Source organism: Centrocercus urophasianus, unplaced genomic scaffold, assembly GCF_019232065.1.
Source record: "Centrocercus urophasianus isolate 14NV4802_14NV808 unplaced genomic scaffold, USGS_Curo_1.0 seq_16, whole genome shotgun sequence".
Taxonomy (NCBI): domain Eukaryota; kingdom Metazoa; phylum Chordata; class Aves; order Galliformes; family Phasianidae; genus Centrocercus; species Centrocercus urophasianus.
The window spans coordinates 38,044,156-38,071,482 of record NW_024884711.1 but is presented as its reverse complement, the minus strand read 5'-3'; the positions used below and the strand labels follow the sequence as shown (position 1 = coordinate 38,071,482).

At 37.2% G+C, this 27,327-nt stretch overlaps 1 protein-coding gene across 6 annotated transcripts in view; it reads right to left on the bottom strand.

The window, feature by feature from the left end:
- DIP2C (disco interacting protein 2 homolog C) overlaps nt 1–27,327 on the bottom strand; it is a 290,929-nt gene that overhangs the window by 50,712 nt on the left and 212,890 nt on the right. For all 6 annotated transcript variants that reach the window (XM_042817356.1, XM_042817357.1, XM_042817358.1 and 3 more), the window contains 15 exons: nt 26,933–26,997; nt 25,143–25,236; nt 24,906–25,025; nt 23,997–24,111; nt 19,527–19,666; nt 17,904–18,040; nt 15,482–15,690; nt 14,720–14,834; nt 11,973–12,174; nt 11,131–11,240; nt 10,272–10,352; nt 6,585–6,708; nt 4,836–4,957; nt 2,934–3,045; nt 2,713–2,822 (listed from right to left, as the gene is read on the bottom strand). In XM_042817356.1, the coding sequence (XP_042673290.1) occupies nt 2,713–2,822; nt 2,934–3,045; nt 4,836–4,957; nt 6,585–6,708; nt 10,272–10,352; nt 11,131–11,240; nt 11,973–12,174; nt 14,720–14,834; nt 15,482–15,690; nt 17,904–18,040; nt 19,527–19,666; nt 23,997–24,111; nt 24,906–25,025; nt 25,143–25,236; nt 26,933–26,997 (1,856 nt within the window). The remainder of the gene's footprint in view (nt 1–2,712; nt 2,823–2,933; nt 3,046–4,835; nt 4,958–6,584; nt 6,709–10,271; nt 10,353–11,130; nt 11,241–11,972; nt 12,175–14,719; nt 14,835–15,481; nt 15,691–17,903; nt 18,041–19,526; nt 19,667–23,996; nt 24,112–24,905; nt 25,026–25,142; nt 25,237–26,932; nt 26,998–27,327) is intronic.

The window sequence follows — 27,327 nt, the reverse complement described above, 5'->3', positions numbered from 1 at the left end:
TTAAAATGATCAATTATATCATTCAGAAGACTCATTCCCAAACTGAGCTAAGTGTTTAAATCAGTTACAGGATGAAGAAAACAGATATTGACTTTGTGCTCAGTGTAAATACACATGAAATTTATAACTAAGAAAACAAACTTTCCTTCAAGAGGACATCCAAGTAACCATGAAAGGGATGGAGAGACAGAAAGAATGACAATTTTGAAGTGATTCAGGGAGAAAGCTGTGTGTGGTTTCAAGATGCGCTACAAGCTGTATGCAAACCTAACGATAATGAGATAAACTTTCTGGAGGAACAAAGGAATGAATGACTGCAGGACATGAATGTAATTTGAATGCTTTGTTGATCTTCAGTCATATATTTCAAAGTACATACTTACTTATACAATAAAGACAGAAAATTGTCAATACATTTCTTAAATTAGAGATATTTTTGTATGCAGAATGGTAGTAAGAAGCAAATCATTCAGCAGCCTCCAATAGACAGTAAACATTCTCGTTAACCAGCTCCTAGCTGAGAAACAGGCTTTTGTTTCTTTGTTTAATCTTGAGAGCTCTCCAAGATAAAGCCAGTGAAAAAAAGAAACACAAACACTCATCAAAAGATACTTTTCTGATGCACTCTTTCTAGGAATTTTAAATCTCCTTACTGACAACACCTACTGTGTTAGGATGTTTCCCACAGACTCACCCATTTTGGCTTAGAAGTTCAAACTACAGTGGGAACACAATAACTTCTTTTAATCCCTGTCCTGTCTGCTAATAACCAGAAGCACGCCTGTGTTAGAAGGACAGCCTAGATAGGATTTAATTCATCTAACCTTTGATCTCTGCTACATATTGGCCTAGTTTCCTTTAACACTATTACAGTCAATGGAGGAGATCAAGCACCTGAGAGGTAAAATTTATTTGGTCCTTAATAAATAGAACAAAGTCACTCAAGACATGATTTTTTCTCTGCTGTCTGTGAATGCCATAACTGAAGCTGGACATGCTCCAAGTGATGCACTATGACCAGCTCAAAACAGGCGTCCACACTGTGAATGGCTGCAGTTTGAAGAGATTAATTCTTCTCTAGCTCAATCAAGATCATTTTTTCCACAGAGGATTAAACTGAACTCTGTGAGAAAACAACTGCTGTTATTCTGTGATTTTTTACACCTTACTGGGTTCAAGCTAGGGAAAAAGTTGAGAGTAAACCTATGCGGAATTTACTACTTCCAAAGTGACTATAAAACATCTAACAGCTTTTCAGAAGCCACGCAAATTATTTAGCCATTGTTTTTGATTAATCACCACTGCATTATGACAAGCCTTGAGGCCTCTGGTGATCCATCCATAATTAATTAATCACTGGCAATGATCTAGTTGATGGCACTATTTATATAAACTTGCTGATTTAGCAAAATGAAGGGTTTATGACTGAGATATCTGGGGCTAATCAAGAATTCCATGAGATATTTATCTGTATTTCCCTTTAGCCACATTAAATTCTTCACCTCGCCCTAGCCTAGACTATCTTTAAAGCTCTGCCAATATTGACTTTGTATAATTAGTAGTCAGTTCTATAGGTCTGATAAGGTGGCATTCAGATCTGATTTAATATAGATGAGTATGTCTCAAACAATCATTGAAGACTCCCTGTTGAGGAAATGAAGACTTAAATGACATTCACCCCCATTCAAAAATAGATGTTTCAAATAAACCAGAGGAATTATACTCCGAAAGTCTCTGCTTCTGTCTGTTGACTATTGAGGAGCCCAAGGACTAGTCCATGTCTAGTAGGTATAGCAGCTCATCACCTCAAGTTAGATGATACCAATCTTCTAGGAGTGTCTGATATATAACCATAAGCCAGGTCAACCACTTAGCCATTAGTCAACCTCGGGCAGATCACTTCACTTTGTGCTTCAAATTTTCCATCTAAGAACTGGGTAAACAATGCTTTTCTTTGTTTTCAGTTTTGTTTTCTTACAGTTTCTGAAAATAGATGGATGATGTCAAAGTCATCACAGTCCTTGGATATGCAACAGATAGGAGTAAGAAAGTAACAGATAATACGAGAGGAATTTTACTTCTGCCTGTGCACTGCCGAAGCCAACACTGGAATAACACGTGTTACAAGCCAGAAAAATCAGGTTTGATAAACTGTGTTGCATTTTGGAGGAAATGTCAGAATAGTGATTTAAAGAGCTCGACATGCCAAAGCTTATCAAGCAAACACATAAACACATTGTTTGCTGATTACATTGATCTTGTACAAGGTAAATATACCAGAAATGTAACAGTTCCCATAATTAAATGAAAAAGAGAATATTCAAAAACAATGGCCAGCAGTTAGCTGCAATGAGGATCAAACAATAGATGGGTACTGGAGCAAGTTAGAAGAGAGATGACCAAATCTCATTTCCTTCATAAAACAGAACGAATAGATGCTTCTGTTAAAGAATGTTTCAGGCAGATAAGCTATTAGGCTATCTGCAGGCATGCTGGAGCAGAAGAAGAGCTAATAACTTCCTGCACACTGGATAGGAGTATGGAAAAGCCAATAAAGACAATTTAAAGTAATCAAATAACGACTGTAAGAGAGGAAGCAATTCAACATCTATTACCAAAAATCAATAGAATTTACAAACATGCAGCGATGTACTTACTACCTGCCAATCAGGCATGGGAGCAGGAATGCCAACTGTTAAAAGAAGCTCCTACCTTTACCCCTGCTAGCATTCCAGTTGTAGAGACGCTGAAGTCCAGGTAAGCAAGCGTTTCAGGGTTTGAAGGTTTGTAGATCTGTGCAGGCCGTTTCTTTGGCAAGTCATCTAGTGAAAGTAAAGAATGAATGGATGTGTCTTACTCCAGCGACAGAAAGATCTCTCAATGCTTGACAAATAATGACAAAAAGAGAGCAGAGTCCTAGCCTTGGCACTCACCTGTATCTAGTACTGGAGGCCACGTTCTGACATCCACTGCCGCTGCCGCCTCTCGCGACCGTAACAATTTGCATATTAATTGTGTAGTCATTAAGCAAGCAGAGCGGCTCACCTAGGAATTTAACAAACAAATAATAACACAATAGGATGCTGATTAATTCTTCTAAAAATGAGCAAGACTATGATTTGTCTTATGTCTTATGCCAGAACAGGACACAGATACATTAGTCTCATATTTTCTAATCAGGAGGTGAAAAGATCCACAAAAAATTCAGCTCACAAAGCAGACAAAGCCATACGAGTTTTACAAATTACATTAAAATTGCATTTTGAGCAGACTGTTGGAATGAAACTAAAGGCACGTTAACAGCGAGAATGTGACTCTTCCAGTGCATTATATCACTTATCAACCCAGGATGCCAGTACAGAAGACTGTGACCAGAACCTTTCCTATATCAAGATAATATATCTTGGTTTATAAACAATATTTTAACATAAACCAAAACCTAGCCTGACACTTATATGAGCATTTTACTATCTTTAGTCAATTTTATGTTAGCCATATATTCCTGATTCTAGTGCTAGTGATAAAGCATTGGGAATTCTTCTGATACTGTCAAAAGTAACTCTAGACCAAAGATTGTGCAAGCTCCACTAAGAAATGGAGAATTTACTGTAACTACCATCTGCTCTGAATTTTAGATGATACATGCTGAAGATGCCCTCCTTTTAGATCCATTTAAAAAATATCTTAGTAGCAACTACAAGAATATTTCTTTCTGATTATAACAACTCAGTATTTTAACTTCCACAAGGTCATCCCTCTCCAAAATGAAAGAAAAAAATGTATAAAACAGAGCTGAGAGTTTTTCAAGATTGGCATTAATATCACTAATAATTTCCAATATTTTATTTATAGTCAGTCTTTATGTCTTGAAGACACAATGCTTGCAAGTCAGCTTAGACCTGCCCTACTTTATTCAGTGAGAGACCAGTCAGACCTGGTTGGTCTATTAGACATCAAAGGAGAAACGGGAGAAACAATATAATTCATTTTATACCACTTCAGCAGCTTTCATATGACTTAAACAGCTGATGCTTAAAAACGCCAAGTGGCAAAACACCAAATAATAAGAATCCTGAAGACAATACGCCATTTTCTCATACCTCTACTGACATTTTGAGGCATCTGATACAGTGAGGAAAGGACCAAATTATAACTATCTCCAGTTGAAATTATCAATAAAATCACATTTGTTTCAACTTCTGTTATTTCAGAGATTTGGAATTCCATTCAACAGATTAGGAACGCAATTACTGATGAGCATCAAAGATAAAATGTGATCAGATGAAGTCAAAATACCAAAATGAAGTATTAAATAAAAAGCCAGAGTAATACTTCCCCAGACAAAAATAGAACCACCAACCAATATCTTCACATCATAATTTTGTAATTGCTTCAAACTGCAAAACAATTTGGTTTGCAGAGTTCAGCATGAGCCAAGCTAAGCTTTCCAGTGGGAAAAGCTTTTCCATTGGGACTTCTATCGATGCTGAGTGTAGCATTGCCAGGTGGGGAACCCTCCCATGCTTGGCACATTGCTAAATTTCCTGGATGGTGTATCATAACTGCAGGAAAACCTTGACGGTGGAAGTCAGGGTTGCATGTTGTCAAACAGTATCTACTCTGAAGCACACTGAAATCTTGGAATTCTGGAAGGAATACAATCCTTCAATCTATAACATCACCTATTTAACTGTAACTCATTATCACCCATTTAACAGTAACTCCACCCAGCATCACCTGCTTAACCCATTCATACTGTTCCCAAATGCCAGTCCACTAGGACACAAGTCCACTGCCCATTTCATCTGCTTGTGCACTTTCAGATGCCTGCTCACCTCCACAATCATCTTCACAGTAGGTAACGTTGTCGCTATGTTCTGGGGATGCGGAGGTCGAACTGTTATTGGCACACAGCCTGCATACAGGCAACCATAAAATGCAGCAATCAGGTCTATTCCTGCATGAAGAACAAAACAAAAATCCTCCCCTCAAAATCAAATCATTTAATCACAGACATCTATGTCAGCATAAATATTATTTGGGATTCAACTCAGAAGGTTAAATGAGTGACTAAGTCCTTTAACAGACTTCTTTTTCAGTCCCTTGTCAGTATTTGTTCAGCTTCACTGATTACTTTCAATTGCACTGTTCTGAGCATGAAAAACCAGTGACAACACACAAAGCTGAAGCCAGATATCATCATTTTGGTGAGTTCTACTTATATGACCAGGAAGTAACAGGTAAAAAGATGATTTCCACAGATGAATTATCTTCCTAAATTCCATTTACACATAAGTGAGTTTCAAGAAGTGGAGTGTCCCAGCAAAAGGATAAGGGAGTACAATGTTCCTATCAGTTGTATGAGGATCATCTGAAGGTTTGTTAGACTTCTTCCTCATGCCATTTTTAACTTCAGACATACAGCTTTGATTTATCTACCTGAAATTTCACAATCAAAAATGAAACCTTGGCTTTGAATCCCTGCTCCTAACATAAAACTAAGCATTCCTCCATATAAATATTGACTGCAGATGTCAGACTGTGGACACTTCAGGCCACAGAAAGAAGCTGAGCTGACAATAGCATAAAGACCCTGTGACTTCTGTTTGATGGTTCTTTCGTTCTGTATGCAGGCTCTGCCAAGATAAAAGTGGGGACTGTTTTACTCTTCCACTGGAAACAGATCTGGAGTACAGATAGGTTTACTGCTCCTCTGATAGTATGATTTATGCAGGGCAAGTGAAAAGCAGGAAATAAAACCTTAAGTTCAAAACACACATTTCTTTTGTGGAAAAGGTTTCCTCATATTAACCATTGAGAAATCGCTTAAAAATGATAATGATTTAACCATTATCTTGCAGTCCCTTTCTACTGAAATACCACAATCCAGACTTAAAATGAGACTTTATTTCATCAAGACATACAAAATGCTAAAGATAAAAGAGCAGTACTAGATCAGGAATAATTTTAAACAAATGTCAAAGATGGTACTGGTTAATACAAGCTTAAAGTCCATATGTCAAAGTAGAAAAATTCTAACCACGGAGCTGTATAGGTTAATGATCTACATATATATAAAGTACTGATTATTTTTGGGTATTTCTTAATGATCTACTATTTATCATATTTCTGCTCTAATAAGGTTGATTACTTCCCAGGTACTGCTGCTTTATCCCCATGAAATGCAGTACTTTCAAACAGAAATTTGACAGGTGAACCTAAGAACGCTCAGCAGATGGAATATTTTAGCAGAACCACAGGCTCATAAAATAGTGTGTTTCTAGCAAACTAAAAGCAAAGAAGTGAATTACTGTTTAGATTTGAATGCTTATATGAGAGGGGTTTTAAAAGTACCACTTAATCTTAATATGAACCCATAGAATATAGTATCTATGTTCATACACATACATGGAGAAAAAATCTTCTAAATACATTTGACTAAGTTCAGAGAAATGCACATAAGACAAACATTTTGTTTGTTGCCAGTTCACCTGGTTCACAGGCTGGTACCACCTGTACTGCACTGTTCTACAGGCTCATGATAAACTTTTGGGAGCACCAAGGTGCTGAACACGGTTCTTTACCTGGTGGGTAAACCAAAGCCACATGGTCTCCATCTTGCAAATGCCCCCTCTCCATCAGCATGACGGCTATCTTCTCTGCTCGCTTATGTAGCTGGACACACGTTAATGAGTTGGCTATTGTTCCCTGCACAGGAAGAAAAATAAATGTCACAGAAGACAATGCACTGCATTGATCTTTGCTCTCCTCTGCAGCGTAGAAGCTACTGGATGAGGTGCTGCAGTTTCCTAAAGCCACAATGTGTCACACATTCACCTTAAATAAGGAAACTTTCAGTCTTAAGCCAAACTGTAGCTGGAGGGAAAAAGGATGCTTGTTAAGGAAGGGAGCATTCTCCATTCCTCTCTCTGTACTCAGTGTCCTCAAAAGTGCTGCCTTTCTAACCAAGGAAGTCACAGTAGCATGTCAATGTCATGCTCATGTAAACTGTACTCCTTCTCTTGCTACACATGCAGCATTCCTGCTACAGCCAGGAAAGTGCTTTTGTGGTCTTCTGCAGCAATCCTGAGAATCTGCGGAGAGTAATCCTGAAAACTGCATCTCACTGTCTGCACCTTGGAATGAAGCCAAATGGCACAGGGGAAATACTTTCAAAGATGAGACAAAAGGCATCAGAGAAAACAATGCTTTGTGACAGGGGAAGAGAATTAGTCTAGAACAAGAGCTAAGCACATGCATATACATGAAACAGAAAAGACATTTATTGAATTTAAATGACTCTGGTCAGTAAGCCAAAAAAAAAAGCAACCAACCAACCAAACAAAAAAACCCAGAGTTTGTCAATTCAGATAGCACCGTCTCAAAATTTTCAAACAAACATGGTGTTTTAAACTGAATTCTTGCATGCTCTGAAGAGATAAATACATGCATACATACAAATATACATATAGATATATATGTATGTATGTATCACAGAATTCACTGCAAGATCTCACAACTCTGAAGAGAAGTCAAAGAATGAATGAGCAATCAGGAGACTGACTGCTGCTAGAGCTGATCAGCCAGGTCTGGGCTGAAGTAAAGAGATGGGACAGTATGGGAAAGGAAGGCTGTGCTGCACCTCCTCTGGGGAGAAAGAGGATTTCAGTCTCCATCACTGCTCTGATACAACCAGCACATATGACAAGCACTTGAAAAAGAGAAGATGAATAAACTCATAGAAGAAAAAAAAGCTAACATATTCTTCTATAAAATCAGTGCCTCAAAAGTGCAATGCAACACAATTAAAAAATACTGTATCGTGATAGTAATAAGGTCTTCTGTTTTACAGAAATATTCATTGAATTATATTAAAACAGGGCAAGAGCTGCTAAGGATTTGGCTTGACTGCTGATTTCAATTAATCAGCACTGTCCTTCACACCACCACAGTACATATTGATCACAAGCTTCAGAGAGGAGAGAGCAGCTGGAGAAAGATCTGGAAGTAGGGTCACAGCATGTTATCATGCACCACTTGGCATTTAGAAACGTCACACCTCAAACACTGTCAAGAAAGAGCTCAAGATAACAGGAAAAAAAGATGCAGTTCAGGACATTTTAATTGGTTTTCTGGATAGTTCAACTGCAAGAACTTTTTCTAACGACACATGCAACCACGACCAGCCCTAGACGTGGCCAAAGCAATCCAACATCTGAGTAGTCGCTCACAGTAGGCTTTCCAATAGGAATGCACCTGCATTCACTTTCTTCTTTCAAGACATTTCCTGCTTCAATAGCCAGGGGGAGACGGACCCTTTAGCTTCCCACATACACCATAACCACAAGTCTTACTGACATAGAAGGGGAATTGCTGCAAATCACATATATTTGGGCAAAGTTCATGTAAGAACTCTGGCACTTGCTGCAGGTGCACAGGAAGAAAGGCAGTATTTATATGGAGTGCTGGGAAGAATTCTGCTGTTGGTGAAGAATTGTGGGTGAGCAGAGGTAACTGTTCCCTTTGGGTTTCATACCTGAAACCCATACCATAGAAACAAGGCACTGCACTAAGCTAGAAATCTAATTTCTCAAAATGCTTGGGTTACAGGAAATTTCTGATCTCAGTGAATTTCTATTAGTCATCATCTGTGAGATGTCTGGATGTTTGAGAACAATGCCTACATACAAGATGCAAGGTAGACAAAAAGGGAAAAAAATTACAAAAGTACTAAGATTCAAGATGGGTAATAAAGTTTGCTTTGGCTAAAACTCACCAGCCCTGTCACTTCTTTCCATTAGACAATGAATCTCCCCATAAAACAACAAATCTCTCAAATTTCACAAGAGGACATACTCCACACTGGGAGTATTAAAGGAGCAGAAAAACTGAATCTCAAAATTGAACTGTTTTTCGCTTGTAAGGAACAATCAATTATTTCATTAATCCTCACTCTCCGCATTGTATCCTTCTCTCCCACTGTCTGAACCCTTGTGCCAGCATGCAAAGTCTGGCATTACTTAAAGCTGAAAAGCAACAGCCTGTGTGGAGGAGATGGGACAGCATGGTATCTTTCTCATAGCATCTCTGCTCCTCACTTACAGGACAATCCACTAATTCAACTTTGCAATAGTGCACCTATGAACAGCATTCTCTCTCAACTTTTCTGCTTTGTTGCAGATAATTAAATTACTATTTCACCATTGTCTGTAAAAAATGGAAATCTTCACACAGCACTAGCTACTGCTCTGAATTAAAACAAATTAGCTTAATGACTCATTTGTAGCCTCAAACAGAACTTCCATACCACCACTGTAATATGGGCTATGGGAGCATACCCTGTAAGTACAAAAACTGGTCATCCAGCAGATGTTCACAAATTGCTGGAGGTTTATTATACCACCTTAGCTGTTCAGGGACCATATGGGCTAAGAACAAATGCCAGCTATTCCAGGTGGCACAGGTGAATATCTCAAACCCTTCCTTTCCATAAGACCCTCACATACTAGATACGTTTCCCAGTTTTGACTGATATGTCTATTGGCACTAAGGCAGGGTGGTTTGAAATCAGGCTTTCCTGCTCTGCAGTGGTCTTGGGAATTACAGGTTTGTCATATACAATTGTGTAGGAAGCCTGCCAACAGTCTCAGTAAACTTGAGCTCTGTACCTTTTGATATGAAGTCATTCATTTTTGATAGTCAATGAAATGTTATGGCAGGCTGGCATCAAGCTATGTAGAGAGATGCACAAATGATCCTCTGCAGACCCAGCTGGATTCTTGAACACATCTCTTCTCTTTGACTCCTTTCCCCATTCGTGCATCTCCTTGCAGATGGCCCAGTCTCAAAACCAATCATCATCATCATCATCACTTTACGTAGAAAAAGTGCTTTGATTTCACCAAGCTTGTGCTTTTCAAATTAGAAACCAAGATTGTGAGCAGTACTAAGGAATACTCTTTGGTATCAGAATAAAGAGTATTGAAATAGATTTACAGTTGCAGCTCACCCACGTGTATGTGGTACCGAAAGAAATGAGAAATGTATAAGATGGGGTGCCTGATACAAAAGCAATTTGTATTTTGATATTTGGCAATTATTATTCTCTTTTCCTCTCTGCCTCCATGGATAATAAATATAGCAGCTGGGTAGTAATGGAAAAAGAAACAGAAAGAGCCATGTCCAGACAAAGTGCAAGCAGGTGCAGTTGGAACACCAGCCTGTCATTTGCCACACTGCAGCTTGTTAGAGCACCGGTCTGCACTGCTTACCCTGCAGTTAAGTAGTGTGTAAAGCACATGGTCAGGAGTGGTCTGAGCTCTCCACTGTAAAACTTCTGAGAGGAAGAGGAACTAAAAGAAAGAAGACTTACAGTCATGGCACTAAATAACTTCTCAGCTTTAAAAAACACATTTTTTGTGTGAATTTATCTTTCCTATTTATATTCTGAGCTTTATGTCAGTAACCATGAAACACTAAACATGAATTGATTCTCTTATCATCATACATTTATAGCAATGTGTTCTGACACAGCAATAGAGGCCTCTCTGGAACTTAGGTCACTGCTGAGATGGTGATAAATTCTACATATACTTTCAAAACAATAAAGAACTTCTTCCTAATCTCTCAGAGTTTAAGCACAATTTCTGTTCTTAGTCCTACTCCTTTTTCTCACTATAAATACACATATAGATATATACACAGATACAGTTTGAAGTTTGTTAATTTGATTATTCACATAAGCTCCCAAAAGAGCTGAACTGAAACAGAATCAAAATAATAACTAAAAAAGTCATGACCATATATGCAAATTAGATTCCTTGGACTCCGCTCTACTTAGTAATGATGACATAATATAGGGTGATTACTGATAAAAGACCCATTAACACATTCTACCATTATTTTCTGTTGTCCCGTGTATCCCAGTAGAACAACATATACACGAGAAAAGCAGTGATCTCCTCTCATGTCTATTTTATATTTATCTATAAGGTGCACCTTAAAATGTGTTAGTTTGTTAGTATTAACATGTAACAAACCAATTCAGAAATAATAATATCATCTATGTACTGCTATGTCTCCTGTTGCTAATTAACTAAATAGAAGACATATTAGGAAATTTCTACTTACCTTTCTGGCTTGATCATTATCTTCTATTTGCCCCAAATCTCTACCACTGGCCTGTGCAATTCTTTTTCCAGAGACCAAGTTCCCTACCATCACAGAGGCAGGGCCAATTTCTAGAATAAATCAGAGATATGTTAAATGCAATAAAAATTCTCTGCTTGTGAATGGAAAATATTTGTATTTCTTTGGTACTACAAATTTTCCTCATTGCTATCCACAGCACAGAATCTCGAGTATATCTCTGTCGATACAAATTTTGGTTGATGTACATGGAAGACAGGTCTGGATTCACCCCATCTCTACTATATATATATTTAACTGCAGAGCTCATCTTAAACTAGCTTGGTTTTCCCCTCAGATATACCTACTGTAAAAATAATGCAGAACCTCCCTCCTAAGGTAAAAAAACTTATCCAAATTCTTGGTTTCTCTTGATTCACAATCTGTTTTTAACTACTTGTTGTTCTTCTAAATTTGCTATTTAGTGTCAACTATCTTCTTTCTCTTTAATAAACTCGGCTTATTTAATAATAAACAGCCTTATTTGGAGGCTGTTTTTCTGTTTCAGTCTCAGTTTATATACTTTAGACACAAGAGACCAGGACTATGAGAAGAACGTCAGCTGTGGCCTTTTAGAGCAGCAGAAATTTCACCTTTACTAATGAAGAGCATTTTACAGCATTTTTCCTTCTGAACATATTCTTCATAGATGCTGCCTAGTATACTTAACATGAACAGCTGATGGAGTTGATTCTCACCTCCATTAACAGCTATTTGATTTCACTCTTTACTGTACCGTAAGCACACACTAAAAGCCACAATTCATTTGCTCCCACTCATCTTACCTGGCTGTTTTTGCCTTGGTTTTGGCAGATTTGTTACACATGTGTGGGGACACATCAGCACGTTACAAGGATGCAGCGATCCTTCCAAGAAAAGCTGTTTGGTTTCTGACAGGTGTATTCCTCCCAGCGGCGTCTTGGGGAGTGTGTTGGCTGGTACCAGAGCTAAGCAGTAGACGCCCACTTGATGAATACTGTCAATAGCCTAAAACAAGCAGGAAGTCAATTCTAATGAAAGGCTAATTTTTCATCATTATAATAAACGTGTTATTCTGAATTGCTGCATTAAACAACCCTGATAATTAACTGAGAGTAGAAAGACACTTCAGCAGTGCCTGTGATAAGGAGGTTCTTTTCATTGGGAACAGGTGGATGGAAATGTAACGCTGATGTTGTTACACTCATTCCAGAAGATAAAAAAGGCAGACAAAAGCCAAACACATAGAAATCTATTAAGAAATGCACTCCTCGGACAAACGATAGTAGTATCCTGAAGATTTATCACTAGGATGTCTGAGAACTCATGTGAAACAGATCTGAGTCTGCACACTTCTCAGAATTAATGTTCAAAGGCTTCCTATCAACTTAACATCCAGTCCATCCTGTGGAGCAAAGAAAAATGGTGAATGCTGCACATGTATCACATGCAGCTACAGATGTATGCAGCTTATGAATTTTTAATTTGCTAAGATTTAAACTGTTTTGCTCCCTGATTACTCTTAGAAGATCCTCAGGCAGGAATGGGAACTTATTCAATATAAAGGAAAACTACACAGGCACTGACTAGAAACAAAATCTTTTGAATGCAAACCTGAAAAATAAGGATTTTTGAATCTTTAACCATTTTCACTGTCTGAAAAGTGGAGTCAACTGCATCAATTTCAAAAAATCAGTCATGTTCAGTATCTATGTAATTCATTTAGCTAAACATGAATATGCATGCTCTTACATTTTAATTCCATTCACATTTTAACTGGTTATTTTCCTTACACTGGGTGCAAAAATTGCAGCCAGTGAGTTAGAAAAACAACTTCTGACATCCAAACAGACTGGGAATCAAATTACAGGCAGCATCTCTAATGAGAAGTTAAATGTTCAGAAATATAATTGACTTAACTTGCATCTGAATTTTTAACCACGAGAAATGTGAATGCATATATTTGTTGCTTTAAAGATGCAATCTATATTCTGACAATCAAATAATGATTTATAGTTATGTACTTAAATTTAGACCAATAAATTATTGATTACTTCTATAGTCACTCTAAATAATGTTTTGCTTTTGTCTTGTCTTTGCTTTATTTTTATTGACTTGATTGTAAAGAATAATAAAGCAGTTACTTGTTTTACAGTCATTGCAGTTTTAATAGTGGTAGATCCATGGCAGTACAGGATCACCTCACTGCTGGTCTACATTCCCCCTACGTTAAAAATGAGCAATAGTTAGATATGCAAGACTGCCAGGAAGCAATGTCTCATGTAGCCAGCAGAAATCTGAAGCATCAAATCCCAATCATAATGTTATTTGTAGTTTCTGAAGGGCAGTGACAAATCACAGGGTCCTCACTTGAGATTAGCTTGAAAGAAAACTATTATAGGGTAAGCAATTAATTAAAGCACATCACAGTGTGGCTCCTAGGAGTGCGTGGAGAGCAATGCCCAACTCTGGAGGGATGAGGGCTGTTATACATGAGTGACTTCCACACTGTTTGCTTTGGTAGCTACCTGTGTGGCACACAACCTGAAAAAATGCCATGGATCATTCAGAACTGTCACCTTTCCCATTCTGGAATTTGGCACATTGCTGAAGATGATGAACGACTTTTCACAGAGATGTGCACTGATGAACTAAACATTGAAATTTTGAGAGAAGGCTACAAGTCAGCTTTTTAAAACTGCTGGTATTTATGTCTGCTGATGAGATAGCTTAGTTTTTGAAATGATTTAAGCCAGGCGGTAAATAGAGTGCCTGAGATCTTCGTCTTTTTGTTTCATTGAGAAAACTGATTAGAGATGCCAGAACTTGCACCGAGTCCGTATCTGCTATGTTGTTCAAGAAAAGAAAACTTCATACTCTGAGAATATTCTCTCTCCTGGTGCTATGTGCCTAGTGTGATTCATGAGACGGCCGGAATGGGATTTCTTGCAATAGGTGTCCTCTATGCAGATAACCTCATCATAGATGCCTACATCTGAGCTAATGAATCCCTTCCCTTCATTGCAGTGGAAAGAAAAGTTTAGGTTGTTTCTCAAATAGTTTACTTTACCATGGTGCACTAGAAATATAATTCTTTCTCGTTCATTAAAAAGAAAGCTGGAGACCTAGTTCAGTTCTGTATATACACTTTTGATAAAGTCAACTGCATAACGTTACCTTTCTTTGTTTAGTAAGACTATGTTAGCTTTTAACAGTAAGTATACATACACTCATTCACCACCTTTTTGTAGTAATGAATCACTATATTCTCATGACTACATGGTACTGGCTTTTTGCTATTGCTTGCTTCAAGTCATCCTGGCTTACTTACAGCATTTTAGTTATGTTTTACACATTGGACATATGTGGTTTGGGCAGGAATTGTCACCCAGAAGAAGCTTATTTTGTGCTTATTAGGTAGTCAGAAGTGTGACCAAAGCAATGCTCACAATTGCTCAAACACAAATGCCAGGTTACTTTGAAGGTCTAAATGTTCAATTAAAAAAAAAGAAATTAGGAAAAGCAGCTTCCAAACATACATTAAGAGCATTACCTGCAGGACTCTACTCATCCACTGAAAACTGTCTTCCTCCGTGGAATCTGGCCTTTGCTCAGCAACAATAACTATCCTTTCATCATGCAGCACACTCACTGAAAACACTGCTATCCTATAGGAGAGGAGGAAGGAAGAGTATTTATTGCTAGGATAGACGACAATAAGATCCTTCTAAACCAACTCTCTGTAGCAATATTTTGTTATTTATTACTCAGAGGATTGGTGCTTTCATAAGCATTTTATTTAAGGGGAAAAAAACAACAGTTTTAGAAAACTTCTGAAACAGGTATATAGAATCTCATTCTGAACTCATTAGTAAGGCAACAACAACAGCAGAGCTCAAGAAGTAAACCTTCTTAGGATAAAAACAGAACTAAATTTGTGTCGCACCAAGGCTGCTTTTAAGCAGTTATTCAGCAGCACAAACACCTTCTTCAGCCATATCTTAGAAACAAGTAATTCCAACAACTTCAGAATTAACCAGTTATTCTACTGGAAACTTTTAAAATGACAGTTTTGGATTTCAATATTTAAAGCCTACCTCAGCTATGACTTAGGTTTTCCTCTGCTGTCTCCTGCCTCTGGCCATATAAACAGTAATTTAGAGAAAATGCAGAGAAATTTCACAGCATCCCTATTTTATCAACAACAGAAAGCCCCGTGCAGATTAGGAACTACCTTTTGGAAGCATTTTGGGTCACTTACATCTAATCTAAGCAAAATAGGGACTTCTACTTCAAGTAAGAAAAAGGATCAAACCTGCCCCTGTAGACAAATTTCATTGGTTCCACTGCGAGTGCTGTTGCTACAATGTCATCAGCATTATGTCTTCTTCCACTGACAACCATCAAACCATCCATTTTGCCAATAACAAAGACAAGTCCACCTGGTCCTATAAAGCCTAGTAGTCCAGTCCTTATAAAAGGATATTCAGTGATAGGGCCACCAGAACTGGTCATAGGAAACACCTGTAAGACACAAAAACACAGTTTTTCTATTCTATATACTAAAATGGTACTGCTTAGTACCACGCTTATTTCAGGCATGGTTTTTCAGAGAGCTCCTTTGGAATAAAGTAAATAAGCCTCTGATGATGCTCTTTTATCTTCTCTAACCAAAAACAGAACACTGAGAAACTCCTGTGCTACAGTGTATAATTCTCAGTACTTGAGGTTTGGCAAGATCAGTCTCACTTTGTTTACCAAACACATTTTTCCTAGCTATGGCTTGTAAATAATTTCTGACCTAAATCAATCTATCAGTCAATCAGTCAAGGTAAATAGTACTGAATTAAAAAAAAATAAACAAACATGTTGCACTAAGCAAAATTAATCAGAGGTGCTATGCACAGAGCAGCTCAGTAAGTAAACTGCAAACATGACAGTAGATGCTCTTTTCAGTATCTCATACTCGATTTCAATGTAGTAAAGAGAAATAAACAGGCTAGAAGTAAAGCTATTTTTAGGTACTGTATTTTAATAACTCTTGATGTCATTTATCTAAGGTCAATTAAATCTTCACAGGACCTCTGTTTAATGTCAAAAAAACGAAAAAAAACATTCCTCTACAGTAACTCTGATCTTTTGAACACCAAAAGTAAAGACGACTTCCATGGGATACTTTCTACGCAGGTCAATTTATCCTGTTTTTCTCATTCCAGCTAGCTCAGCATTATTCTTCTGGTGAGCTACTTGGATTGCATTCTGACACAAGCACACATTCCTACCATCTTTTCTTAAAAAACTGAAAGTCTAAATGTAAGTTATTTATGACAATGACAGGTGGAAGATCGTGAGTACAAAAAGTCCTTCAGGGCTCATCTGAAAATAAAGGTCAAATTCTGCTGCCAGATGTTCACAGGTGACTCCTCCTGAGCAGATTTAAAGCTTATACACCCTCAGCCATAACTCATCTCGGCAACACAAACCTCAGTCTGTTACCTGCAACACAAATTACACCATAAAAGAGAGGAGAGTCCCACTTGCTGAGAGTTGTTAAGAACTTGCATAACTTCAAAAATGAGTAGTCCTGCTGACTCAGTGGTAATTTATTTGCTTACCATTTGGAATAACTCTAAATGTACTGTTCAACTGCAGATCTAGCTATGAATTATGAATGATTTTATAATTACAGCAAGTACTCCAGAATGAATGTAAGTACCTTTCTATTCTGAAATATGTCATATGTGAGATTATCATTCACAATGGGTACTGCTAATTGCTCTTGTAGCACAGTAATCAGCAATCTACAAATTTCAGGTCACAATAGCATAGTAGGATTCTTGGCATCAGTAGCAGAATAGAGGATTATATCTATCAGCATCCATTAATTATTAAATGTACAATGTTTACAATATTCAGTTCTGCATAAGGAAAGCTGAAACCATTTTGCAGGAGATATTAGCCATGTGTAATCCATAAAATATGGTAATATTAGAAAGAACATTTGTTAACAGAAATATAAATACACTTCTCTTTTCCTCAACTACTTAAAGAGAAAATAATGAGAAGATGAATGAATAAAAGTCTCAGCTGAATATTTTTCATTGTTTCTCTGATTTGTCCACCATTTCATATTGGCTTCAACAGAAATTAATGAGAACAAGTGAGCAGGTACAACAGAGCTGTCAGTACAGCAGTCTACGCTGCTGCTGAAACGGAAGACAGACCACACAAAGCACAAAGGCTTTCACCTTAGGCTGTTCAAACAAAAGCAGGTGGGGGGCACTAATTAGGAAAAGTTATCTTCACTACTCAGATATGTCTCGAAGGTTGTGTCTGTCAGGTTTCTGTATAAATGCAGGCTTTAAAGGCTGGGCGGCAGAAATGATGAAGACTGCTTTTAAGGACATGCAGCAGCTCTCCTACTGCTTGCAACAATCCATACATTATTACCTTTCGAACTTCGCCTTTTTTCCTGATTTCCTTGTGACTGTTTCAGCACCTGGTATCTTCTTCCAAAATTAAAGAAAAAGCTCCTCAGAGCCAGAACTAAACCCACAAAACAATCTGTTTTTGCACTTAATGAAATGGGATTCAGTGAGGATTATCTGCTGCAGTCCCAAATCACAAGCACTGATTATTGCTGATATTCTAATATTGTTACTGTCAATATTTTAAGTGAAATATTACCCTTAGAAAGTTAAAAAGGAATATTTTACATAGAATTTTTGCCAGCTTACCTCAAAAGTGTTTTTAGTCATGCCCGAGAGTCCATAATATGATGTACCCGTTGCAATAGCACATACACATAGTTCTCCTATTTCATCTGTTTTACAGAGCTGAGGAATTCCATCTGGCTTTACTGAACACATTATAGCTAGGGAAAGAGCAAATGACTTTAAAATGTATTATAAAACTAACTATAGTATAATATAAACTTTGCATGACACTGTGGTGGAGTTCAGATAAGTAAATTATATTTAGTCACTAACCAACAATCTGTCTCTCAAACTCTAAGATGCTGTATACCTCTAATAAAATGTTACTTGCATTACATATAATATTTACAAAAAGAATGCAAAGACCTTTATGTAAACACAATCATTTAACTGAAAACAAAACCTAACCTCCCTTGCTACCTAAAACCTCAGCTGATTTGTAATATTGTTGTGAAGTGTAACTATGTTCCCAGTTTTGCATATCAAAGAACATACTTGGTGCAGTCAGAGCAAAATGAAATACTCTACAGGCATTCTTGACAATAATTACACTGCCAGGGCAGCAAGCATCCAGGAAATACACTTCTCACTAAGCAGCAAGTAACACCATATGAAGTATCAGCATGTTAGAGCAGACTAGTCCCACTGTTTCACTGAGAATTTATCAGAGCTCAGACTGGTCTTGCAGGACTGAGGAGACAATCAGAGCTGAACAGGAGGGGTTAGAAAGCACTGGTCTGAGGAAGAAACATCATTTTGTGTGTAAGCCACACAAATAAGAGTCAGGTATGCTGCTACAGCTGGAGCACGAGTCAAGCAAGTGTGACTTCATAGTTGGGAAGATGAACAGGGGAGACCAACAATGCGCCAACGTATCTTTAAATACGAGCATGAAGAGTCTTTAATGACCTTTCTCTCACTCCAAGGACGATCAAGAGTGTGCACTTTTCTCAACACTATTACAATATAGTATGAGGTGCAAGGCAGTACATCTATAATAATATCTGATATGATCGCTATTAGACAACAATCCATCTTCCTGTATTTTAAGTTGCTCAACTGAAATGTTTTAAGATGCATAATTTATGTTTTATTCACTTGACATATAATAGACATTCTGTTATGAAAAACTACAGTGTTACCCTTTTCTAGTCTCCATAACTTATTGCTTAAAATTTAGCTGTTATGAAGAATCTTCGTTTTTAGAAGCACTGGCTTCAGAATCAATCTATCAATATGAACTGTTCACTTACACTTTCTCTTGCTGATGACTGAGTGATAGCTCAATATTTTTGGAGAAATATTCTGCAAGCCCTCAGATAGCAATTTGGTTGACCATAGCATAGGTTATAGAATTTTCTCAACTTGTTCTATTTTCTGTACCTCACAGTTAAGAAATTAATGCTTTGATCTGATGTGAGGCTGTTCAAAGCATGCCGTTAATGTGGAAAGAGATCCACAGAAGTAAATACGGATAAGAAATCTTGGTTTTCCAAACCATAATTTCATAAGGTAAGGCTTTTAGTCTAATTTTTTTTTTCAAATACGTGCAGTCTGATCCTAAAGCTTTCTATGACTTACTACGTAATTAAATTAATGAATTGACTCATAGTAAGTTCCAAACAAAACTCTTTCAATCCTTACCTCCTGGCATCACTAAGCCAACATCCTGGACAGTCAGAACAGACAGCTTTTCTTCAGAGTCCACCCGAATCACTCCGTATGTGAGACCATGCATGGACAGAACTCCTCTGCCTGGTGGCTGATTGCTGTCATCTGTTGGCCTGCAACCATGGTTTATAACATCATGCACCATCAGGCAGATGTAAGCATTTACTTAATGGATTAATATTGAAAACACTCCTCTATTTGCGAGTTTAAAATAGTGGTTTTTTTCCCCATTTTCAAGTAATCTAGCAACTCTCCCACTCAGTAGTTACCCCCACATATGGGGTTGCAGAGATGAAAGTAATGTCTAATATTCACATAAAAAGCTTGTATTTGTTTTCAAATAGATTTACAGTCTGCTTGATTAGCCAAGGAAAGGGCTTTTGACTTATTTAAAAAATATGGAAAGGCCATGTAGACAGAGTAGAAGGCAGCTGCATTCTAAATATTTGGAAACAATTAGTAAATAATTTGACAAAATCTCTGCATATTACTTTCTTACTTAGGGGCAACTTAGAATTAGGAAACAAAGCTCACCTGGCAGAATAAAAGCCTACCTCTAGCATGCTGGTAATAAAGCCAAGATCAGAATGCAAATCTTTTATCTTTAACTCACAGATGAGATTTTCCACTCAAAATACTTAAACACTTTCAATTACTAAGCAGAAGAAATTAGGTTTTAATAGATTTACTGCCAAATATCTGTAGAAACTGCAAGGACTTCATCATCTTTATTTTAGTGCATGTAATTTAATTATTCCTATTTTAACTTACCCCTGAAAATGAAAACAAACTGCTATTTCATCAGTCCTGGTCAAAATGCTGTGGATGCAATCACTCCGTAACACCTCAGTTTGCTCACATTCACTACTGATGTTCCGTACAGACTCACAGCATTAGCACAAGCTGTCAGCTTGTTTCAATATAAAACCCCTTGCTGTATCAGTGAATACAATGATTACATATATAGAGTGTGGCTTGAGCAAGCAAATGTTGACATACGCTGACTATTAAGCCAGAGGAATGTGTCAAGACTTTTCATGTCTGGAAAGATTCTTATACTGACCCGTATTTTGAAAAGCATGACTGGAGGCTAACATGATGCTGATTTGAGTATGGATAATGCATCCACATAGAGCAGCTAGACTCCAGCTATTTTCCAAATCTATAAACTTGTCAATAGTCCCTTCAAGATTCTGCATTTTTCCTAAGTAGTCCATCATAACACAATGATTTCATCACAGACAATGTCCTTTCATGTGACATTTCTCCTCTAATGTGCTTGAAATACTAGATAGGCCTTAGCCTTAGCCCATGTTCAGATAAGCACTATAAATTTCAATTAATACATTTTACAAGGCATATTTCTCAAGTGACATTGTCAACACAGAAGGATGTGGGCACGCTTGAAAATGCATTAGAGCATAACAAATAGTGCTAGCAAAAGAGCAGCTGTGATAAATAACATTCTCATCATGTCAAAAGAACTTTCAGCCACATTAATTGATCAACTTCTTCTCATCCTTGCTCCTCAAAAAGCCCATTTTATTGCTCAGGACATCTTAAACAGATAAAAAGAGAGTACTGATTTCCTGCAGGCACACAAGGTGTTCACAACCTGCTGCAAGTGGAGAACACCTAGACTTTTCTCACACACATTTTTTTGTGTTACTTATCACATACAAAGGCTGCTGAAAATAAAAGAGTGGATGCAGCCCTGAAAGGCACTGGCTGTTCCTTTGATTAATTAAAAAAAATCAGTAAATTTTAAAATAAGTTATTTTTATTTAAATAAAAGACAAGGTGTGCAAGGGAGAGAAGCTAGAAGCACGGGGCCAGTTAGGATCTAGTTGGGCCTATTCAATAGAGCTGCCTTTGGTGTAGCCCAGGCTGAGGTGACAGCTTTCCCAGGTGAACATGGAGCACAGCACAATGGAAGCAGAAGAATTTGGTGCCTAGGACAGGTATTCCAGAGCTGTCATTTTAGAGTATGCACGTAGTTCAAGGTGGATCCCTCAGTGAGTCAGTTAGCTCAGCTCGAGCCTCCTCTTGGAGGCAAGTAGTTCCCTGACACCAGGAGGGAACAGGGAGGAACAAGGTGTAGGTGTGAGGTGGGGAGCTAAGCACCTAGCAGCACAGCAGGCAGCCTGTTAGAAAGCATCCTGTGAGCCACAGTCCTGCCGTGCAGCAGCCTCTATTTTGTCCTGTTTGTGAAGTCCACAAGGGTTTTCTTTACACACTCCATATTTTTCATGTCAGATTTGGAATTCTATCACACTGATTCCTAGGTAAACAAGGGTATAATTCCACCTATTCCATATGCTAAGTACATTTAGCATAAGCCAGACAAACCTACCCCTTTAGTTTCCTCAGCCATGCAATAAGGACATTTATCTACTTCAAAGTTGCTTTGTTCATACTGAGTAGCTATAGAGCATTTTAAGAACTGTTATGACTACCATTTAGAGATACAAATTATTGCCACTTTTTGTCATTTGTTAGAATGGCAACAGGCATGTACTTTTGCACTCCCTGAAGCAATCAGGTTCAGACTCCTATGCAGTAAACCAAACGGGAATACCATAAAGAATTATTTGCATGAGACATTCCTTTAAATATTAGGCTTTATGATTCATCTCTAAAGGTAAAGTACCTATTAGTCTATTACTGACTGTCTTTCTCTAAACTACAAGTGTATTTCAACAGAGAATTGGTTTTGTTACCCCTCCTTGCAGGAAGATCAGTAGAATTACACCACAGATCTTAAAAGTCAGAGCATTAACAGGGAGCTCTCTGGATCTGTGCTCTGCGGGGAGTCATTTTAAAGTGTACTTCAGCTGTAACTCTTTGGAACTTGTATGATAATGACTTTACTGTTGCTGGAGATGGCTTGAATAAAATGAAAAATACTAAAGCTCACAAGTTCAGCTAGCATTACCCTGCCGTTATCCAGATTTAAAAAAAAAAAAAGTGGGTATGTGTTCAATAACATTCTCTGTAATAAAAATGTCTCTGTAATTACTTACTGAAGCACTGAAGATAAAAATGCTCTTTTTTGAATTATCAGCTATTTTATGTGCTAATTTATTTATTTTTTAATGTAAGCTCTCAATGCTAGTTAATTTGAAAATGAATCTCTAGTGCTTCACATGGATCTAAGCATAGAGTTTAAGTCTAGAAAGGGCAAACCACCCACTGCACACTGAGTCGCAGTGAGTTCTCCCACTGCATACCCTGTGATCTAGGGGCAGATTTTCCATTTCTACTACAGGAAATGAAAACTCTGACTCATTAATCAATGTTCAGAATAAACAATGTATGCTGCACATGAAAGCAACAGTTACTTCCAAGGGTGAAGGAAGTGAAGAGCTGTGCAGCCTACAGCAGAGAAACCCAACACATGGGAAACACAACTCACTCCTTACTACTCGCTGAGAATGGGGGAAAGGCTATTGGAGCTGAGCGATGGGCTCTTCGAGGCAGTGCAGAAGGAAAACTGACCTGGGCAGGATAAGTCACTGACAGACAGCTTTCAGGCATTTTAGGTTAATAATGTGGCCGAAAGGCAACCACATTCTCGGTGTTGTGTCTTTCTTCCTCTGATGTTTTGTTGGAAAGCTAACTGAAAATCTGGTTACATTTCACTTAATATAATTTAAGCTTTATGGCAGGAAGTATTTTACTTAGCTCTATTACAGTGCTTTACAGTTTTATACTTCATGTTTCAACATGTGAAAAAAAATCATAAATAATGATAGAAATCTGAACTTAAAAACAAAGTGCCTTCTGTTCTAGGCATTGCTTTTTGAAAATTCTGCCAGAACAGATGAGTTAGGGTATTTACTGTGTCTTACAACACCTCGCAACTGGTGGCTGCTTTATAAGGATATTCCTGTACATAATGCTTAATAGTTTTATTAGAATTTCTCCATTTTATTTTTAGGCACAAACCCCAAAGACTCTAAGGGCATTTCTAGATGATTACTAAGAGTTTATGACAGGTTATAAAGTGCTAGTTAGACAAAAACAATCTGCACAAAGCCATAACTCTCTTTAAACAGACTGGTTTAAAGTACGATTTTCCTTAATAGCAATTCCATTTAAGATCCCATGTTTTAACTAATTTTATGCTTACAATGGCATTTTCCCATTTCTTTTTACAGAATTAGCTTTTGGATTTCAGTCTATTTAAAATTAGACATAATTACAGGAACAGGAATGTTATAAAGTGTTCTTTATATAGTAACTTAAAATTACTAAGTTTTAACTAGTTTGAATTACTAAACTACAAATGACTGTATGTCCGTTTAGACAAAAACAAAATGAAAACTAAAAACATCATTCAGAAGTTAAGCAAGGAGATTCAATCTTGAATGCATTTTTTGTTTCTTTTCACATTAGCACACATCATGTACAGTGAGTTTGTTGCACTGTGTAACACGGTACCTTCGGATAGCCACAGTGAGAGCTTCTGGTGAACTAGCGCAGGGACAAATGACCTCCTGTCTCAGACCTTTGCTTTGGAAGACATTGAGAAATGCATCACAGGAAGAAATAGACCCTGAGGGAAGGAAAAAAATAATCAGAGGAGAAAACATAGTCTGATTTCTAATGTGATGCTATTCAAATTGCAAACTTGTTATTCAATATGTTAGGCTTTTCTGAATGAAAAAATTTAAAAGAACCCACTAGGAAAGAAGCCTTAGCTGATACAACTATATGTATGTGTATACATTGAATAAATACTAATTTTTGACCATAAAATCCTTTCACTATGCTTACACAGAAAAGCCATTAATGCCAGATTTATAACATGAATGTCATTACAATTTTTCTTTTTAGGATGAGGCAAATGAAAGATTTAATTCAGAAACCCAAAGCAAGCTCCTGCAAAAAGGAAAACACCTATGCCTTGATATCTTAAATAGTGAAGAGAAATAGTTTCTACAAGTACTTTTCAAAGAATGATCCTGATGTGGTTCTCAAGACTAGCATAATTATTCCCCCAAAATTCTCAGTTCAGTCTGTATCTGTAAGCCATCATTCAGAAAAAATGTTTTGATCCTCTCTAAAACTTAAGGTTATTTACTTCAATTTTTGTACATGGCTGTCATGTTAAACAAAACTGGATTTGCTGCAACTTACGTTATGCGGAATATCAAGTTTGCTTCAGGATTAGCTAAAGAAAAATATATTTTAAAAAAATTCAAAATTAATTACTGTTTCAATAAATATGAAATAGTTTGCAGACAAACCTTATACTCTGTTAAATATTTTAGCTATGGCGATTGAAACTATAGAAGCAAGATGGAAAACATTCCCTATGCTCTGTTGGACTGCAGAAGCATCACTTACATGGGTTGGCACCATCAGCCACTATAAGCATTCGCAGTGAGGAAAGGTTGATGTCTCTCTGATCTCGATGTGCCACCAATGCCCAGTGCATGTCTCTGGATTTTACACAGGCAACTTTTGCTGCAACAGGAATGGGAAGATTTCTGATGAACCATGTGAAAGCTCTACAGCAGTAAAAACAATTTGTTCTTTTGATTTTGGCCTTCAAATATACTTTTATATATTCTTATTCCTTACCTTTGTATTGACACACTTTTTGTATCCATGACAGTGGATTCACTTTCATTAAGGAATATGGAATACTTATAACATGCATCATGTTCATGACACTCTGAAATCAAATAAGATAAATGGGTTTTATATAACAATAATGACAATTATTTATATGGTTTATGGTCAGAGGCATCTATATTTCTTCCGTGCTTATTTTTATATTCAGCGCTGGCATTTATCTTTTCCTATTTAGATATTTACGTTAAGAAGAAATGGAAGCACCATGTTTGAATGTTTTAATTAATGATTACAGATTTAGACTAATCAGATCATAACTTTGAAGCAGAACAGAAAAAAGTTTTAAATAGGTTTTCATCCTAAGCAATTGACTTAAAATACAAAAGTAACAGTAAGCACTAAAAAATATTTAGATCTATTGGATGAACAATGGTTGCCTGATGGCTGTGTAGGTTACTATCATCCCTGAGCCTGCTATTTTTTGGTATGTATGATGACTTCTCCCTATATATCCTTCTAAAGAAAATCATCTCCACAAAGACTTGCCAGTGGGAAAAAATTATTTGAAAGAGAGTAGACCAAGAAAGTGAACTCATGGATTAAGCAGGGACCAAATTATTTTAATATATAAAGAAAGATGACTTTTTTTTTTTTTTTTTTTTTTTAATTCTGCTCCAGGTAGGTAATTTCCAGTGTTTTCAACAAGGTTACGAGAAGTTGAAGAATGCACAGAAAAAAGAAGCCAATGACAGCGAACAGGTCTCCTAGGCTGAAGCAGTCAATTGCTTTAGTAATTTCTCATGGGTTGCTTTCAAACAGCTTGCACTGCTTTTCTTAGCATTTAGAAACATCTTTGGAGGGCAGCATATCTCTCCTTACTGCAGATTGAGTTAAATAAACTATTTCCTTTGGAAAATCTAGGTTTAAGAAAGTTTTACTGACACAGGTTAAGTGTCCCACTGGGCTGGCCATCTGAACAGTATGAACAAGAAATTCACAGCAAGATAAACAGCAAAGGAAGGCACTGAAAAGGCTTTTTACATGTTTGCTTTCAACAATGATATAAATTGTTTTTTCTGCTGTGAGATGTGCATGGACACTAAGCCTAGTAGGATGTTCCAGCTTTACAAGTGTTATTACTGCCCTTAGATATTAGGAGCAATATAACACTGAAAAGTGTATCAGCTCCCTGGGAATCATAGCATGTACGAACTGTTTATCATGGCACTCCCAAACAGCGACCTTTCAAAACTTGTCAGCTTTTCTTAACGTGATCAGCAAACAGCATTCTGTCATACATAAAAATATGGCAATTGGCTCCTACATAAATTGATGAAGAGATTCGAACAGCAACAAGAAAATGTACGCAGCTTAAAGTATGAGAAATGCTTTCATGTTTGCAGAAACACCTATTTGTGGGAGTTTGGATAGACAAGTCAGTGGCAATACAGCTATGCCACTGGACCATATTCTTACAGAGGAAAGTACTAACGCTCTTCACATGTTTCTGCTTTTAAGTCTGATCTCAAAAACATTCACAAACGAGATCAGAATGAGATGGTAAGAAAGGGGCCAGAGCACTCGATATGATCGTAAAAACACTGACATCTTTACTGTGCTCATTACGAGTAAGTGCACTAGCAGAGGATTGTGGGTTTAAGTCATATATTTTTTGCCTTCAAAGCAGAAAATATTGTATTAGAGGAAACTGTAGGACATCCCAGTTTGTGATAGTAGTAGGCATATGAGGTTAGTTTATTTTCAAATATTCACAGAAAATAAAAAAACATACTTACTGTAAGAATCCCATGCCATAAACCAACATCCTTCTTGAAATCTAATACATTCACAATTGTTTCAGCTGTCCAAAGAAAACAAAAAGAGTTGATATTTTAGAAAATGGCATCGACTCAAATCAAACACACTCAAAGGAAGGAAATAGAGTGAGCTTCAGTATAACATGACTGATGACCTCAAAGCTTAACGTTCACAGTAAGCCTCCACTGTGGGATTTGTCTTGGCTAGGACATTATTTGTCTTTTCTTTGTACCTCTCATAAAGATATTTTAAAAGTACATTTTCTGAAATCAATGAGGAAAAAAAAAACATCTTTTAAAAAACCTGCAAGCTTTTAACACAGATCTGTGCATTAGACAAGAATAAAAATGACAAATCACACAAATTACAACTC